Here is a 12,873-nt window from a genome sequence, read left to right as displayed (position 1 = left end):
AATTAACTTCATGCAAGGAGATAACGGCATATCTTAACGTAGCACAACGTGATTTGCACTGGCGGCACGAAGTAATTTGAATAACCACATTCATATCATGATAAAGAAATAAAGGTAAATTTACGTTATAATCTTTATAATTATGTTTCGCCATTCACGGTCTGTCTTCAATTAATCGCCATTGTCCAGTGACGTCACATTGAAGTCTGTCGGGTCCTTTTTTCCGATTTCGCCCCCAGTGCAAAGGGGCGTTCTCGTGCATTTTTCCGAATCGGAAGTCGGAAAAGTCCTATTTCCTACCTTCCCCGAATGCAGCAGCACATGCATACTGGTAATCGTTTTTCCTAGAGGTTTTAGGACTACAGTATTCACTAAATGTGAATCAAGATCGTTCTCACTGATAACAAGCTCTACAGGAGCCTGGTAACTTCTTAGGCTTTTGCAAAGCTTGCTGAGGAGTTGGCCATTTGAATCAGGTGTGTTGGAGGAGAGAAACATTTAAAACTTGCAGGAAAGCTGCCCTTGAAAACCAAAGTTTGAGATCCCTGGTCTAAAGCCTTGATGTTCATCAAATCATGATAAACAATCAAATAAGAGATTGTCGACAGAAATATAATGTAGAAATACAGAAATATAATGCATCACAATCAAGTCCTGGCATCCAGTACAAGGACGGGCATTTCAAAATTAAGTTTCAGGAAAATGGAAGACTGAGGCATACAACTAAGAACTGGTTGTACAAATTCTGATGTAATTTTGTTGGGACAAGAGAGAGAAAATGCAGAGGAAAACTATTGTATTGGTTTTCAATTTTCCAACTTTAAAAATAACTAAACAGAAAGAAGATGGTCCATTCATTTTATGCAATGATAGTACAAGAAGAACATCTCACACCATTGAAGCCCATAAATGTCAAACCTCTGGATAGGTGGGATGAAATAAATACAGCAGTCTAAACATTTCTGTAGAGGAGTGCAGCTGAGTGGGGGTTAAGAAGGAAAGGAACAATTAAAGATAAAATGAACAACCCCCGCCCCAAAAACAGAATATCAAGGGATTTTGAGCACCCGTCTTGAAAAATCAGTCGCCTGGTCGTAGTCCAGCTTGAGCCACCGTTGTTCATGATCCAAACAATCTGTGAATATAAAACGTCATTTTTAGACAAAGAGCAAAACAAGTTCAGATTCGCTTTTCATGACTTCTCTCTACAACTGTATTAAGCCACAGAGTATGGTAGGATTGAAAACAAGAAGACTCTGTCTTAAAAATGCACTTCTAAGATTTAATATACCGGTACTGTTAAATAAAAAATCGAGATTGAAGATGACGGCACTTTGTGTTATATGTGCATAGATGTAGGCTATTGCATTGAGTGTTTCTTTTGCAAATGAACTTGTCAATAGGATGCAAGTCACGTGGTGTACGGGTGGTTTATCAGCACGGGAAGTCAAATCCTTTGTTCACTTTGCAGAATGATTTAACTTAACTGTGAGAGGATGATTGGGCACATCAAAACAAAAAATATATTTCTCAGAAATTCCATTTGGTTAAAAGAGTCTCACCAGTGTGGAAATGAAACTACAGTGGGTATTGTGCATTGCTAGTCTTACTCACAGAATCATGCAGAACATAATGAAGATGTTCCACAGTGCAATGAAGATGCGAAAGTATCGCAGGCTGAGGAGGAACTCGCGAATGTTGTCACCTGCATAAGATATATTGACACAAAAACAATAAAACACACCCACGCTTTAAATTTCTGATTCTTTTATACACACCTGTCGTTGGACCTCTGGACTCATCTCCAAATCCATGGGATTCTTTCCTTTTGCTACAAAAGAGTTCACCTCACACTGATCAACGTGCACATTAATTTACAGCAATGGCGTCTGCCTTACAATAAAAAATGACTACTTTTGGTATTGTACTCACAGCTTGAAATTCAGGACAGCCCCTGCATTGATCAACAAGGTCCTGGAAACGGATAAGACGAGCTGTTATTTCCAAGTGTTACATTCGCACCAGATAGCTTGTGCGGTGGCATGAGCACAGAGCTAGTTAGCGACACTTCAGACAGTTAGATCCCCACGTACATGAAAAGCAACTATTAGGCACATATATGGCATCTAAATGTTAAACGTGTACATTTGATTTATTTAATTACATTACCCAAATAGCAGCAGATCTCCGATCATCGTGTCAACATTTAAAGCTAACACATAACTTCCGTATTCGCACCATGAAATGTGACTAATACAATCGAATGGTATATTGCCCTCAGTTTTGTTTCCCAGGCACAGACCTGCTCGTCAATTTTAACCGGGATGAATTCTTTTTTATCATAATACATATAAAGGACACCAGTAAAAGGAAAGCATTTGTGTATTTGCAATTAGTTTTTTAAAGAGGTGAAAAAATTCCAGATGACTGAACACTCATTTTGAGAGTGTATTTATTTTGTAACATGATAGAAGCAGGGCGTCAGTCCTGTCTAATATGAAAAGTAAATATTGACCTAAAAGGCGACACTCAACCATTTATTTTATATGGCAACTTTTAAGTCAACGCGCATATTCATTTTGACTCACACCAAATGTAAAATCGAGTGTAAAATGGTGAGTGTTTCTAAAATTTATTCGGATCCAGTAAGTTAAGATTCATCTCATTTTTGAATTAACAGTGCTATTTTCCACTAATCATAATGAATGGTCGTCAGCATTTTTGTGGTTCGTTCAAAATTGTCAGAATGTCGCCATCATAAATGAAAGTAAAATGTCACTTTTACTTTCTTTTGTATTTACACATTTCAAAATCTGTATTTTTTCCTTTTCCTCAAGTTGAATCAGTACTTCTGTACTTCTATACTTTTAACAGAGTATCTGCACTCCTACTTAAGTAATGATTGTCACTACTTTTGCCACCACTTCTGATGACCTTAAAGTCTTTTTTCATTGACATACAGTATTTCGTGCCCGTGACATTTCCTTTTCCATTTGGTGTTGTACCGCCATCTTGTGTTAATGGCCACGGTTGTTTTGCGAGTAATTCCGTTTGTTGACATTGATAACATGTATCGTCTATGTTTTGTCACGCGGGGGCGAACATCTGATGATATCAGTACATGTGTAGATCTGCTTTGGGATTAGAGACACGCTATGTATTTAATATTTTTTAAAAATCGTCTCAGTGGCGGTTCGATGTGAATGTGTTTCTCCACCAGCCACCCCTCCCCTCCTTCAATATAATATAGGGTGCTGAAGACGTCAGGAGCCGTTTTTGAAGCAGCTGCTGTGCAAACCTGCCGCCTAAAAAATCGGAGCAGCTGGCTCCGCGCACATGCTATGATGAGGATGAAGATGGTGATGCTGTTGTTGTTGTTGATGATGATGATGATGATGATGATGATGATGATGACGACCCGGGGATGAGTGGTATTAATAGGAAGGCTTGAGTGTCTCAGCCTTTCACAGTCGAGGCCTGCGGGGGCTTGGTGGAGAGTCCGTGGACCGGGTTGTGGGGAGAGGGGGGTCTTCCGATCCTGACTGCGCAGTTGGACATTAATAAGAGCGAGGAATCACCTTCATAACAACATGGATGTGCTGGCTGCCCTCAATTTGGGAGATTTAGCTCAAGCTTTCTCCAAAATGGGAATGTTTCCTGTGTTCGATGTGGCTTATTACATCGTGTCCATCCTCTACCTCAAGTATGAGCCAGGTGAGTCAGAAGAACACTTTTTTAAATTTATGAAGGGATGGCTTGTTTTATTCACTTTTTCATTCATCACAAATAGAACTCACATATGGGTTAGCTGTGATTTTCTAAATAAGAGAATTGTATGATTACAATTAACACAAGTGTTTCTTTTTTTCTTTCTTTTTTTTTTTTACTGAAACGTTGGTTTGGCTATCCTATCAGAAATTTAAAATGCAGATGAATGAGTGTTTGTTTTAAAAGTTAATCTGTCACAACCACACTGTTCCAATATCCATACAAGGACTTTCTGATGATTTTATATGGCGAGTGCCTCTTTTCCATAAAGAGCTTGACCTGTTACATAAAGTGTGCAGCTGTAAAAACTCAGCTTGCTTCTGTCTGAAGGAAAGTCGGACCCCGTTCACATACACAGAGGAAATCACTGAATTGAATTAAAGTACTTAGGCTATTGACATTGTCCAAGTTTTAAGTCCTTTGAGCAGCAGAGCCTTAGGTGGATGAAATGTGAGAGAAGGCCTCTGCATGCCAGAAACTTGGGTAAAAAATAGAAGACCCTGAAATAGATGTCAGTGGGCCCCAGGGCGCTTGTAGGCTTCAGGATTAACTGTGTGCTATGTGGACTGACTGTTAAACATGGAACAATTTACTACTCTTAGTACTGAAGGAAAAGTGGCCTCTTAGTTTCTCATTGCTTTTAACCTCAGTGGATCACTGGATGGATCTTTTTTTTTTGTATTTTAATATGAACACTTTGGAGTTTGTCGATTGTTAACATCACTTATTGCATGTTCAAACAGTTAATAGTCATCCTACCAGTCTGCGTGTGCTCTGCCCTGATTTATCACACTATTAAACTGTCATGATAGAAGTCGGGCTGTGATCCATTCATCCATTTTCCCTGGCTGAGCTGGAGCCGATCCCAGATGACTCTGGGCCAGCCAAAGGGCACACATAGTAGAGCCTTATACCTAACATCTTTTTTTTATATTTCAATGTGGGAGCAAGCTGGAGTACCAGAAGAAAAAAATCATTACAGGGAGATCTTGCGAACTCCACACAGGAAAGCCAGATTCAAAACCATAGAACCACTTGGCCATAAAGTTGTCTCCAAATAAACCAGTACATTTGAAATGGGTTTAAAATGCATCATAATGAAATTCAACTTATACTCTCATATATTTTCATGTTGTGCGTCATACATAAAAGCAGTTCACACATATGCAGACATGCAGTGATATCAAAGTTAAGGGTTCCATAAACAGTGCTGGTCATGTCTGTTTATTTTGGAGAAAGTTTGACAGTCAAATTACTCATGCTGCGTTTATTTGCATGCTTTTTTTTAAACATGAGCGCAGCTTCTTTGTAGTGCACGGTAAGACATCAAGGAGGTCAACATTGTCGTGGGAGTAGGAGAGACAAGTGTTGGTGTGAAGGGTTTAAGACAGGGCCGACACATGCAAGGCGGAGGAAGAAGAAGCGTAGAAAAATCTATTCTTAGTATGGCATTTCTCAGCATCAGATTGCTTTCAAAGTGAGCACCACGACACCCTTGTACACCTGTTGTTGGACATTTATGAGAAGCACGCTGCTCACCGCTTAATTGCCTTTGTGTGTGTGTGTGTGTGTGTGTGTGTGTGTGTGTGTGTGTGTGTGTGTGTGTGTGTGTGTGTGCGCGCGTGCGTGTGTGCGTGTGTGTGTGTGTAATCTACCCCCAAGTAATATTACAACCACACAATCTATTAAATTATTCTGTTTTTGCAAGACACTCTCTATGTACAGTAGAAGCAATCAATTGATGCATTTCCGTGTCAATATACTTGTCAGCAATTCTTCCGAACATCATTTACTAGCAACATTTGAATCACATTGTCTTTTCTTCCCAATGTGCATTTGAAACAAATATTGCACAGTTGATCTGTTAAACAGTCAACCCACAAATGAGTTATGATAAAAGCCTCCTATCAGGGGTGTACACTTGATGCTGGTATGGGCGTGGACACAGATACAGCACATAGACACACGCGCCTTGCACCGATAACCTTTGAAGGTCATTGCGTAATATTTAAAGCCATGAGAACTAACAGAAACACCGGGCACCAAAAATGAGCAAAAAGAAGACTTTTTTTCGCTCATTTTATTGTTCTTCTTTTTTAAATTCATTATTTTCCAATAATTTAATTAAATGAATTACATGTGTATAGAGCAGGTAATCCGAGGTCCAATTAATCTCAATTAAAAAGAAAAATACTGCACCACAAGCCCCCACAAATGCAAGCAATGAAATAAGCAAGTTCAACCGCAGCATGTTTACATTAAAATACAATCGCTCCAATGGAGTCTTCTAAAAGGAAAAGATCATTTAACTTCTTTTAAGAAACAGGCCTTGTGTCCGAATTCAATGTTTTTTCTTTGCCAAACACAATACCGCCTATGTTTAAAAATGTGTGTTGCTGAGTTTTTCATTCATTAATTTTTACATCATTTACACGACTAGATCAAACAGAATATACATTGGAATTGTTTATGCCAAATAAATTCACCAGCCTCAATGCCACTTAAATAAGCTTCAATACAAACAATGCTGAGGTGGTTGTAATTTGCACTCCGCTGCATCACACTGAGAAGTGTTTTGAATATTTAGATAACTTTCTTCATTCATTTGTTGTAGTTTTTACGAATACCTCACTCAGTGTCACTCAGAACTGAGCAATGTCAAGGCAACCATTATCATACCGTTTTTATATTGAAAAGACAACCCCTCCATGATAGTCGTTGAGTTGGGTTGGTTAGCATCTTTAGCAACTGAAGTTTAAAATTGGGCACCAGCTTATTACAAAGACAATGCATGCAGAATTAAAAAAAAAGGATATCAATTTCTCAAGATAAGATGATACTATTCCTGATATGCTCTATTCATCTCTCTCTCTGTGTTGTGCAGGCTCAGTGGAGGTTTCTCGCAAGAGTCCTGTGGCCTCGTGGCTCTGTGCCATGCTCTACTGCTTTGGGAGCTACATTCTGGCCGACATCATGCTGGGAGGGAGCCCTGTTGACTATTTCCAACACAACAGCCATATCCTGCTGGCCTCTGCTATCTGGTGAGGAAAACTCACTTTTTATCTTTTAATAACTTCACTTTTGAACAACAGTCACGTCAGATTTCCATGTGGAAACTGCCACCGTTGTTCACTGTTTTTTCTATCTAAAAAGCATCCAGCTATCCATTTTCTTGACTGTACAGCTTTTCACGTTCAAGGTTGCAGGAGCTGGACCCCATCCTAGCCAATAATCAAAAGGAACATACAGTAACAGACAACCTGTCACACTCAGATTCCACACCATTACTGATTGGGAATTGAATCCACACTTCCAGCGCTGTAGTCAGGCCAGTGGCCTACCACACCGTCAGTGACTTGACTGGCAACATGTTTTACCAACATCATTCAAGCTTGGCAAAAGTTCACTAGAGCAAAAAAAAAACAAAAAAAACAACAACAACCCCTCCCACCCCCCAAAAAAAACACTACACATAAATGTCATTGCCCTTGACTGGCTTTGTTGTTTAAATAACCATTTTTGACACAAAAAAGATTTTTCAGGCACATGAACTGCTACACCATCGGTGACTCAAAAAATGATTGTAGTATTATTATGAATGTTATGCATCAAGAACAAAAATGAAAATGTTGTAGTTTGTGGTCATGGGAGTTTAAAACTGAACTGTATTATAGTGAGAAGTATTTATAATAGTTTGGTTAATTAACTTAACCATTGTGAGAGTGAACTGAGCAATATTCTCTTTGTAAAGATAACTATTCATACCGTTCTTGCATTGTATCTCAGTAGATTGTGAAGGTCTACAGTGCCCTTTTAAGATTCAACATGGATAAGGTGTGTCAGAAAAGTTACAGGACTGGTGTCACAAAAGATATTTTACAAATTTAAACGACAGTTTTTCTCTCCGAGAATCTAACACAACTTTTCTGCCAGATCATTATGCACTACTGGACAGATTATTTATGAATCCTTCATAGCTCTGACATAAAAATGTGTTCCACTGATGACAATTTTGAGTTTGGGAAAGAGGAAAACACACACACACACACACACACACACACACACACACACACACACACACACACACACACACACACACACACACACACACAGCCAGATCGGGCGCTGCTCCAGCACAGCAAAGTTTTCTTGACCAGGAACAGTCAGATGCTCAGGGCATTGTGAGCAGGCACGGTGTCCTGCACAACTCTCACCTCTTCTCACACCCTGAATGAAGTAAACACCGCAAGAGCCTTTTGTAGACGAGCCTGGTTCATCTGGTTCAAGGGTTTGAGTTTGACATGTACCCTTTGTGACACCAGTCTTGGAATTTTGTAAAACACCTTGTATAGTAGTGCAACTCACATATATCCTTTTTAAAAATGTCTGCTTCATATACAAACACAGGTACCTCATCTTCTACTGCCCACTGAACCTCTTCTACAAATGTGTGGCTTTCCTACCTGTCAAGTTGGTGTTGGTCGCGCTGAAGGAAGTCGTCCGCACGCGCAAGATTGCCGCCGGCGTCCACCATGCCCACCACGCCTACCACCATGGCTACTTCATCATGGTTATCGTCGGTTATGTCAAAGGTAACAAATTGGCAGGCCACACTATAACACAAATGAGCATTGATCTTGCAATATTGCAATGTCAAATATGCAATCACATGTTCGTCCTTCATTGTAGCCGCTGTGTATCCTCACAGGGTCTGGAGTGGCTCTTATTTCCAACTTTGAGCAGCTGCTGCGTGGCGTGTGGAGGCCCGAGACTAACGAGATCCTCAACATGTCATTGTAAGTTTCTTCTTTCGCGCCTCCCTGTGTGTTGAAACACACACCTTCCCCACATTGGTGGATCCCGTTGGAATAGAACTACGTTGCCAGTTGCTATATTTAGCGCTGTCACTTAGTGTAGCTGTTTAGAATGTTACTAACTGACCATTTATACTGTTCGTACTGTCAAGCTGCTTTCTCGAATTTCGAAAAACTGCCAAAACATTCAGAAGTTTTTCGAAATTCGAGAAAGCAGCTATGATTTAAGAGGTACCAACTTATTCAAAAAACTCAAAACAAGAACAAACATCAAGCAAAGAAGTGTATCTATCAAAGGTGTTAATCTGTGGAATAATCTCGAAACGGACCTGAAAATGAGTAAATCGCTTGCTGAGTTCAAAAACAAATTCAAAAAAATAGTACAAACAACCTACATCAATCAGAGTTAAAATGATCAATTCAAAACATTAAATATAATGATAAATCAGAACTAAGTTGATAAATAGAGAAAGGTATTGAAATATCCATTATGAATACAAGAGAAAACTGACACAAGAGTGTCAGGGTGTGGAAGTATATAATCCCGATACAAACCAAAAGTTGTAAAAATATCACGGTTAAGGGTAAAGTATCAGCCTTAATGGAGACTTCTTTCTTCTTACTTTTTTCTTTTCTGATTGATATAAAAATGATTTATTAGATATAATCACATAACGGGGTAGGACTAGATACGTTTTTTACTTCTTCCTACTCCCTTGAACATAATAACTGTGTTGAATGAAGATTGATTTCTTTCTTTTTACTTTTTTTTATCTACCTTATTTTCTGTCAAATTATTACTGTATATATGTTTTATGTTCAATAAACAAACAAACAAAAAAAGAAAAAGTCTTACTGGAAATCATTCTGATACAACCTAATTTAATCATAAATAATTTTTGATTGGCAACACTGTTGCATGTTGCTTGTTCTGTTGTTCAAGGTTTGAATCTGCAGCTGCAGCCTTTCCTGTATGGAATTTGCATGTGTGGCGTTGCATCAGTTTCTCAGGATAGCGTGACTTTCTCTCCAATTTAAAAAACGTGCATGTTAATTTGATTAAAGACTGTAAATTGTCCATGGGGGTGATTCGGAATGTCAATATATGCCCTCATATTGTTAAGTTAAAGTAAATTGTGTAATTCTGATAATCACAGTCACTGATGGTGTAATGGTCCACTCGCCTGAGTTGTGCGTGGGCACAGCGTGGGATCGTTTCCCACTCAGTGCGATTGTGCGTGTGTATGGATGGTTGTCAATATATGGGCCCTGTGACTGACTGGCAACCAGGTCAGGGGTTATTACACCTTTCGCCCAGAGTCAGCTCCAGCAATTCCCGTGCCCCTCTTCAGGATGTTGAAAATGGATGGATGGATGATGGTCACCAGATTCTGACAAAATATGCCCCCTGGTGGTTGTGAGAGGTAACACGTCACTGGATGCTCGGTACAGTTACATACAGGTGCAGTTGCAAGACTCAAATGTTCCTGATAATTTTGGTACAAAGGTGCTTTAAATGATAAATTTGCAGGCATCACAACACAGTATCATTACTTTGTCCATAATGTCCCTCTTATGTTACATCTGTTTACGCAATAGGCTAATTAGTCACAACTATATTCGTTGTATTGCTAATGTAGGGTAGCTTAAATGCGCAACAAGAAGATGTGTTACAAAATAATGTAAAATAAGGTTCATTTAGCATATATCTAGTGAGGTGCACAGCTCATCTAATTAAATGGGTTTACCTCCAATTTTACAGCCAAAAGTAGGTATTGAATGACATGCAGGTAAAGGCATGTGTGTGAATCATCATAGGTTTTTTTTTCCTTTTGCCTCTGCAGCCCTACCAAAGCCAGCCTGTATGGAGCCATCCTCTTCACCATGCAGGAGGCTCACTGGCTTCCAGTGTCTAGGAGCATGCTCATCATCGTCTTCACCCTCTTCATGGCCACGAGCAAGGTCTGCACTGCGCTGCACTTTCAACACACCGTGACACATTAAAATGAATCATTCCGATTATTAACTAACAAAACAAATATTGGTACCATATGGGATCTTTGGCGTTTTGCCGCATTTAACTAATTCGTCCCGAGATTTAGAGAGTGCTGGTTTTCTATTAGTGCAAATAAAATAAATTATGCTGGGAAAGACCACCAGTGTTTTTGGAATACTATGGCACTCCTCAGTAATTACTAATCTTCATATTTTGCTCCCTTAATTTGAGCAATGTTAAGTTTGATGTTGTCGCTTGAGTATACGAGAACACAAATGACACTCTGGGCTTTATTTTCGTGAAAATGTAAACCCTGCACAACCTCCTTAACCCTGCATGGAGGCAGGTTAGACCTGGTGTTGGTCATTTTGTAGATGAAGGCAGGGCATCGGATCTGAGTGAGGGCGGTCTGCGCCACTGTATGAGTGGTCACAACCGACTTCAATCATGGTCAATCGAAGCAACTTCCGACGGTTCCTTTAAATGCGGCGCACGAGTTGCACCTTGATGATCTCAAAATGGCCGGAGCACACGACTACATCGTGAAGTGGGCATTTGGAGACTTGGAGTCTCTACCTCCCATAGCTGTGTTGGCCAGAGGGAAGATTGTAAAAATATAATCATGACAATAACATTATGCCTTGCGACTGACTGCCGCCCAAAATTAGCTAGCATAGACTGTAGCACCCACCGCCCCCATGACCCTGTTTAGAATAATCAGTGGTGAAAATGGATGCATGGATTATAAATATAATGCATTCAATGAATTCATTTCTACAATGACATCTATCTGCCTGCACCCTGATCAACTTCATCAAAGCGGCATTCGACCAGCGATCTACCCTGTGCCGTCACTTTGACATGGTCTGAGCAGGGTTCAGATCGACTTTCTGCCGCTAAATTTCAAAATACCAAACGTGCGATTAGCCGTGCGCTCGCACGAAAATCTGATCCACCAGCATATGTGCAACTGATTTACCCTCGATGAAAATAAAGCCTTTGCTCTTTGGACACCAGTGCACGATGACAATGGCATGTTTGGTCTTGGGAAGAAATGAACCGAAATCTTTCTTGCCTGTCCCTCAGGTGTGGATGACTGCCCGTCACTCTCATAGCTCTCCCTTCGCCCTCATCGAATCCTGGATTTGCCATGTGCTCTTCCGCTCACCTCTGGGCGGCTCCGAAGAAGCCCATCATCACCCTCCAGCTGCCTCAGTGCCTTCATCACTCAAAAGCAAAGAGGAACTGAGTGAAGGCGCTCGAAAGAGGAAAGCCAAGAAAGCCGAGTAGACTGTGAAACTGCGTCTGACTCGCCGAAATGGCCCTCACTCCACGTTGCCTCTTTCCTAAGAAGAAAAGGCACGTTCACTATTTAGGACGCTTTCTGTTTGAGCCAAGTGCCGCTCTGCGTTTTATATTTTCATTTACATCTCAAAAGGACTGTAAATACAATCATCCACTTCTCAACCTTAAGCGGCCATTTTCTATGTGTTTTTAACGTTCCCATGCACATCTGGTGTGGTCGTCCACATTCAGCCCGAGCCTGCTCCTTGTTGCAGAGTCAGTGGTTCTCTTTTGGTCCGTTTCACTTGATTCAGAGCTGAAAGAAAAGTCCATTTCAATCAGACAAATGTGAAGAAAGTATCATGTGAAAAAGAAAGAACTTTTTACTTTGACGCTTATGACGAATCAAAGAATTTGAATAAAATGAAGAAAATGTTGGTCTTGTCTTTTTTTGCATGTGTTGTGGGTGACGGTTAAAAGTTTTGGAAGTAATATAAACGACTCGTGTTAATTGACAATTAACAATTGGCAGTTTGTCTTTCGTAATATTTGAACAATGACAGAGTTTATGATTGATACACCACCGCAATGGATTTGAAACAAAACAATCGATATGACTGAAGTGAAACGAAGTTTCATTTATGACCTTTCACCAAAATATGTTTTGACGAAACAAGCCAGACCTCACCCTCGCTCGGATAAAAATATATATTTGAGCAAAAAGGAAAACACATAGATGATCAGAAAAATGTGTCCGTCTGACTTCGAGCGTCATGTCGACTGTCATATAATAGGCATTATTATATGAGAAGTGCTTTATGAAAGTTTGTACTGTACGTCATACTCCAGTTGATTGAGAGGTCCCACCTATAAGGGGGAGTTCCAGAAAGTGACTGCGAGCAAGCACACCGCATGTTTGACAACCCTCCATTTTGATCTCCTTTTGGAGAACAAGGTATTTATTCGAACCTCCTTGTCTCACCAAGTGCCTCTCGGATTTTTGACATGTCT

General features: G+C 40.0%; 2 protein-coding genes across 2 annotated transcripts; one reads left to right on the top strand and one right to left on the bottom strand.

The window, feature by feature from the left end:
• Positions 1-779: 779 nt before the first annotated feature.
• smim7 (small integral membrane protein 7) lies at positions 780-2,296 on the bottom strand. Its single transcript, XM_086116712.1, has 5 exons — positions 2,170-2,296; positions 1,933-1,974; positions 1,779-1,831; positions 1,615-1,705; positions 780-1,135 (listed from the first exon to the last, which is right to left on the bottom strand). Exons 1-5 carry the CDS (start codon positions 2,193-2,195, stop codon positions 1,120-1,122), a joined length of 228 nt encoding a protein of 75 aa, XP_085972838.1. The 5' UTR covers positions 2,196-2,296; the 3' UTR covers positions 780-1,119.
• A 748-nt stretch (positions 2,297-3,044) lies between these two features.
• Positions 3,045-12,299, top strand: tmem38a (transmembrane protein 38A). The gene is made up of 6 exons (XM_086116519.1): positions 3,045-3,714; positions 6,653-6,809; positions 8,176-8,360; positions 8,477-8,564; positions 10,427-10,544; positions 11,665-12,299. Exons 1-6 carry the CDS (start codon positions 3,591-3,593, stop codon positions 11,866-11,868), a joined length of 876 nt encoding a protein of 291 aa, XP_085972645.1. The 5' UTR covers positions 3,045-3,590; the 3' UTR covers positions 11,869-12,299.
• Positions 12,300-12,873: the final 574 nt, after the last annotated feature.

This window comes from Hippocampus guttulatus, chromosome 7 (genome assembly GCF_054856545.1).
Source record: "Hippocampus guttulatus isolate MCC_2025c chromosome 7, RoL_Hgut_1.0, whole genome shotgun sequence".
Classification (NCBI taxonomy): domain Eukaryota; kingdom Metazoa; phylum Chordata; class Actinopteri; order Syngnathiformes; family Syngnathidae; genus Hippocampus; species Hippocampus guttulatus.
This window is presented reverse-complemented; position numbering and strand designations above follow the sequence as displayed.